Source organism: Cotesia glomerata, linkage group LG4, assembly GCF_020080835.1.
Source record: "Cotesia glomerata isolate CgM1 linkage group LG4, MPM_Cglom_v2.3, whole genome shotgun sequence".
Lineage (NCBI taxonomy): Eukaryota > Metazoa > Arthropoda > Insecta > Hymenoptera > Braconidae > Cotesia > Cotesia glomerata.
The window spans coordinates 24366833-24372766 of NC_058161.1; the positions used below are offsets into that span (position 1 = coordinate 24366833).

A 5934-nucleotide genomic window follows, 5' to 3' on the forward strand; every position below is an offset into this window, starting at 1 on the left:
TACATAATACGTCATCACAAAAAATTCATGTGCAGCTTATGTAGCATAAATTACTAAAAGTGCTATTTGAATAACGCAGTCCGAGTTATTTGACCCGTACCGTAAAGATAAAGAATAATAGGTAAAAGTATCGAGATAACATTCATATATAAAAGAATATCAGTTAGTTTATTTAGTCATTCGAAGAGAACGGATCTCTCCCTGCGTTGTGCACTTTTGAGTATAGTGTTGTGTGTTTATATTATAATTTACGTACATACCGCTTCTGTGAACAGTTAAATTAATTTCATGGATTACGGCTTGTACAATATACTATTGTGAAAAATTTCGCTATTTTACACTTGTTACAATTAAAGTAAATATAACAGTTGATTAATTACTTACATGTTACGTCTATCGTTTAGGTAATTTAATACAATATGGAGAATTTAACAATAGCAGAAGATTACACATTCTTTAATAAAAGAAAGATAGTTTACAAATGGAAAATAGAAGAGTTTTTGGGTCTCCTTCACACTTACACATATTCTAAAAATGATGAAATCTTTCGATCGAATTTTTTTCCAAATAATTTTAATTGGAATTTGCAATTAAAATTTAATAATATAGAATCAGAAAACAAAAAATGGATAACAATAAATACAAAGTATGATGTTAGAACTGAAATTAGATTTAAATGTTCACTCTATATTTTGGATAATAAAAATGAGAAACAGTTTATTCAAAAATTTAACACAGTCATCAAAGATCGTCAAGAATACTGCATTCCGAAATTCCTTGAAATAACTGAATTATTAGAAAACAAACAGAAATTTCTGCCTAACAATGAATTAACAGTCGGCATTGAGCTTACTGAATTTTTAGAGACGGAAAAAATAATTACAGTTCCAATGAAAACTTCAAGGCACCAATTGACCATCGATTTGAAGGATGTTTTAGAGAGTAAAGCAGGTAGCGATGTAGTTCTCCTCGTTGGTGATAAAAAAATTCTTGCGCACAAGGTAATTTTGACGATTCGCAGTCCAGTATTTGCAGCCATGTTCTCACATCAGCTAAAAGAAAACAAAGAGAATGAAATAACTATCCCTGACATGGATCCAGAAGTTTGTGAAAAATTGTTGGAATATATTTATACTGAGAATGTAACTGGTCTTGATGAAGTTGTTGAACTTTTATATGAAGAAGCCGACAAGTATCAGCTTCCAGCTTTAAAAGAACTTTGTGAAGAGTCATTTTGTAGAAACGTAAAAATTGAAAATTCTGTTAAATATCTTGTTCTGCTGGACCGCCATCACGCTGATGAGAAATTTTTTGACTATGTTCTAAAATTCATCGCCCTTAATTCCAAAACAATTATGGAAACTGCCGACTATAAAGAATTGGAAAAAAAAAATTCAGGGTTGATATTAACTATAGTAAGAATGATTTGCAGTATCAAGTAAATAGCAAGGTATAGTTTAATTTTTTCACTGATGAAATAAATGTTTACATAGTTATTAATGAAAAAATATATACTTACGTTTTTTATGTTCCAGATCAACACTTTGGTAATTTAATACCGTAGTATTTGGCGTGCTTATTTTGTTTCACTTATCACCAGTTGTTATTATTAGCGATAATCTAACCCATCGTAGTATTAAAATCTACATTATTATTATTTAGGTATTTTTGAAGTTATACTTCTTTAGGCGCGTTATGAAAAAATGATGAGAGTGAAATTTTAAGATGCGTGTGCATCACTGTAACACAAAAGTAAGTAACAGGTTGAAGTTGGTCACAGAATAGAATTAAAAGTATTATATATTTTTTTAAATGACTAAGTTAACTCATATACAGGCTAGTCGCAAAGTATCCAACGAAACGTTATTATTTTCAAATTCGATAGAAATACCATTTAATATGAAATATATTATTCATATTAATGATCAATTCTAAAAAGTGGTCAATTAAATATTTTAGTTTTTATTTAACTTGGTAATCATTTTTTTTTTTTAATTAAAATTTTTTCAAAAATAATTATAATTTCATGAATTAAAATATTTGAACTAAATATAAATATTCTAGTACCTATTATATTTAGGTATCTTTTTATTGAGTTCATAATTTTTTAATACAGACTTAATCATTTTGTTTATCGAATCTAGTAATTCTATCCATATTTTTTTAAATTTTATTATAGACCATTTTAATAATTTTCCGGAATTTTATTGGAAACAAAATCTAATTTCGTACTACAATATTTGTCTTTTAATTCATGTAATTAATATTATTTTTGAATAAATATTAATTAAAAAGATATTATCATTAGGTTTAATAATAAATAATGAACTATTTTATAAGAAACATATATTTTCAATAAATAATCAAAATATTTTAAACCGGTGACGTTAGCCGAGTCGTCTAAGGCGCATGGCCTATAGAGGACTCGGACTAACTTACCGGCCAGGCGTGGGTTCGAATCCCAAGCTGGTCTTAGAAACCAACTTTCAATCAACTAGTACAATCATAATGACTCTGTAAATTGTACTATTTAAAGCAGAAATTAATAAATTTTAATTTGTTTTCTCAACACCTGAATGATTTTAAAAAGAAAGTTCAATTAGCCACACAAATAAACTTTAAATATTTTTCTAACGATAATATACTAATTAAAGCAAACTTCAAAAAATTTGTAGACGTCTGCTAGATGATAACACTAAAATTTTTGTCGTTTTTTTTTTCAACAGTAAATTTTTTGAATTCCGGGAAGCTGACTAGTTTTTTTAATCAATAAAATAACTCTTTGAAAGATTCATTTTTTATAACTCATTGCAAGTCTAATAATAATTTTATAGATTGAATATTATTATATATCAACTTAAGGGGTTAGGGGTAGTCAGAATTTTCAAAAAATCAATTACTTTTTTTTTGCATTTTCGTTATGTGTAATATCTTAAAAATATTCTCTAAAAATTTCAAGTCGATCCGATAATTAGTTTTTGAGTTATTCGACAAATAACAAAGAGAGCTCGGGTACTTCAAAGCGCTCGGGAGCAGATAGCTAGCGGCAGCTTCAAAAAACCCCCTTTTAGGGTTCTATTGTCATCCATGAACTAAGATGTGTAGGTGGATTCAATCAGAATAATAATGAGAGCTTCAACCAACTAGTGTGGAAAATATGCCCAAAAACCGTGAATACTAGTTCTACTGTCGTACAAATTGCTGCATACATAGCTACTTGTATATTTAATGAAGGTACAAATTCATTATTAATGATTATGGATACCCTAGGACTTAATTGTGGGTCTAATTCCCATCGGTATGCTGAAAAATTGGATGCTGCACGTGTGAAAGTGGCAGATCAGCGCACCAACGACAACACTCGGGAAGGCAGAATGCTTCGTAGGCAATAGCAAATTGATGTTTTGGAAACTTCCACAATGGCTGAAGAACTATTATATGGCCCAGGAATAGATGACTCGATGTAAGTAATTTAATTATTCGTATTTCTGTACGTGAATCTAGTGTGAAACTTTAAACGCGTTTTTCTTAAAATTATGTTTTTTGAACTGGTGACAACTGTAACTCGAAAACCGCTCAGTAGATTTTAATAAAATTTATACAGCTTTTAGAATACATAATAAACTCGGGCCTGATCGAAGGATTTTTTTTTTTTTCAAAAATTTCGATTTTTTTAAGACCAATTAACTGTTGATTTTTTTCCAAAAATCTAGACAAAAATTTCCTGAGGCCGCCATTTTGTTAATTTTTGAAAAAAAAAAAATCCTTCGATCAGGCCCAGGATTATCTATTTATAAAACTAATTTTTTTCATCCGATTGATTTTAGATGAATCTCCAATGATTGTCACCGCAAGGACCTTTTTTTGGAACTGGGTCAACACAGACAGCTATAACTTTGGAAATAAAATTTTTTTTTTTTTTAAATTCTCGTGACTTCAAGTCAAAACATTGTATAATAATGACATATTGCTACTTTTGTAAAATAACATTATTTAATAGCAAAAAAAAATACTGAAAATTCTCATTTTTTCGTGCCTCTGACTACCCCTAACCCCTTAATATTTATATAAATACAAATTCACATTACGGCGAATCAATTAAAACAATTAATTTTTGTTTAAACCAAAATTTTTATTTCAAGGTTCCATAACTTGTAAACGGTTGGTCCGATTGATTCGCGGATGATGACATTTTTTATAGCGCATAAAATTTTCTGTAAGAATCTTTAAAAAATTTTTTCAAAAATGAAAATTTTTAATTTCGCGATTTTGTAACTCGGATATGGTTGATCCAATCAATTCGCGGATGAGGACCTTTTTTATTAAATACAAATACTTCTCATTTTTAAATGAACATATTGAATATTCATAGTATTATTATTAATATTAATCAATAATATGTTATAATTCTTTTTATATTTCAATAAAACGTTGAAAATTTTTGATATGCCTATTGACATATATTTCATTAGTTCAACTACTGCTCCCGGAGTGTCCAACTACTGCGGCTTGTCAGAATTGATTGTTCAACTACTACTCCTTTCATAGTCTATCTTAAAAATTATGTTAAAATATAAATATTCAATTGTATTTGTTATTTTGCGCTTCAATCAATTCAAAATTGTTTATATTTTCATGAAAATCACTTATTTGAATTAATAATTACATTTTTACATATTAAAAGTACACAGAAAAAACGGTTCACTTGAGTCAAGAAAATATTTTTCTTCCTAATTATTTTCTTGAGCGAAAAAAAAATTTTTTTTTGACACTAGAAATTTCACTTATTCCAACAAAATTAATTCTCTTGCTTTAAGAAATACGTTTCTTGATCCAAGAAAATTTATTTAAGTCAAGAAAATCTTGTTGTTTTGAGAAAATTCAGCCTCTTGCTTCAAAAAATTTAGTTCTTGATAGAAGTAAATTTTCTTAACTTGAGAAAATTTCTCTCTTGCTCCAAAAAATTAAATATAAAGACAGAAGTAAATTTTCATTAATATTTTTATCGATTTATATGTCAAATGAGAAGATCAAATAATATTGAATCATTTTTTTTTCATTCAATATGTATAATTGCACGCTAAAATAATATAAAATGGGTATTTATGATAATTTGAATTAAGAAAGAATTACTTCCACCAAAAATAGAATTTCAAGAAAAATTTTTACTCCAGCCAACACAACTTCGGTCTTCCTTCAGGCACCCTACAAATTTTGAGCCAAGAATTTTGTTCTCCAGTCAAGAAATTTTTCTTTCTGTGTAGGGTCAAATACATTTTACTTTGAAACCTGTTCAACTACTGGGTAGTTTACCTTATTTACTTAATCAAGTGAAGTATCTTTTGTTATAATTTAAATAAAATTTTCCGATATCAATATTATGATTATCCATTTTTTAACAAACAAATTAAGAACAAAAAGTTATCCATCTTTAAGCTTTATCTGAAACATACATGAGTTTTTTTATAGACGTCAACAAAAGCTCATTCAGTTGAGCTTGACGATAATCGATTGCTCTCAAAGCGAGTTAATGGATAAAAAATCTCGTGATGTGGGTCGAAAAATATAAGATGTAAAATAAGAAAAAGATGAATACAGATAGAATCTTTGCTGAGTTAGCCGACATGACACTCTATGTATATATAGATATATATTTTTATATAGATGTAGAAGTAGGAGTGATAGAAAATAAAAAGGTACAAGCCGGTATAGAAAAAAACTAGGATGAATTGAAGATAATAGTCATGACGATCGATCGCGGAGAACATTTCTTCCTCGGATATTTTTCTCGAGACCTTTTTTATTCATTTTTCATTGCTAAAGTACTTGAGAATAATTCATTGCTTAGAAGAGAATACTTTCTCACTCTATTTCCTGTTTAATACTTTATCTTTTCGCTTTTTTTATCACTCGGTTCGGTACTTCCTTGTAAAG

At 28.3% G+C, this 5934-nt stretch overlaps 1 protein-coding gene across 1 annotated transcript; it reads left to right on the forward strand.

The window, feature by feature from the left end:
- The first annotated feature begins 388 nt into the window (after positions 1-388).
- Positions 389-1871, forward strand: LOC123263795 (speckle-type POZ protein B-like). The gene is made up of 2 exons (XM_044726765.1): positions 389-1450; positions 1536-1871. The coding sequence occupies exon 1, from the start codon at positions 420-422 to the stop codon at positions 1440-1442; it is 1023 nt and encodes a 340-aa protein (XP_044582700.1). The 5' UTR covers positions 389-419; the 3' UTR covers positions 1443-1450; positions 1536-1871.
- Positions 1872-5934: the final 4063 nt, after the last annotated feature.

What these genes read in the sequence shown, in the direction of transcription:
- LOC123263795 (XM_044726765.1), top strand. Translation starts at nt 420, where the DNA reads ATGGAGAATTTAACAATAGCAGAAGATTACACATTCTTTAATAAAAGA.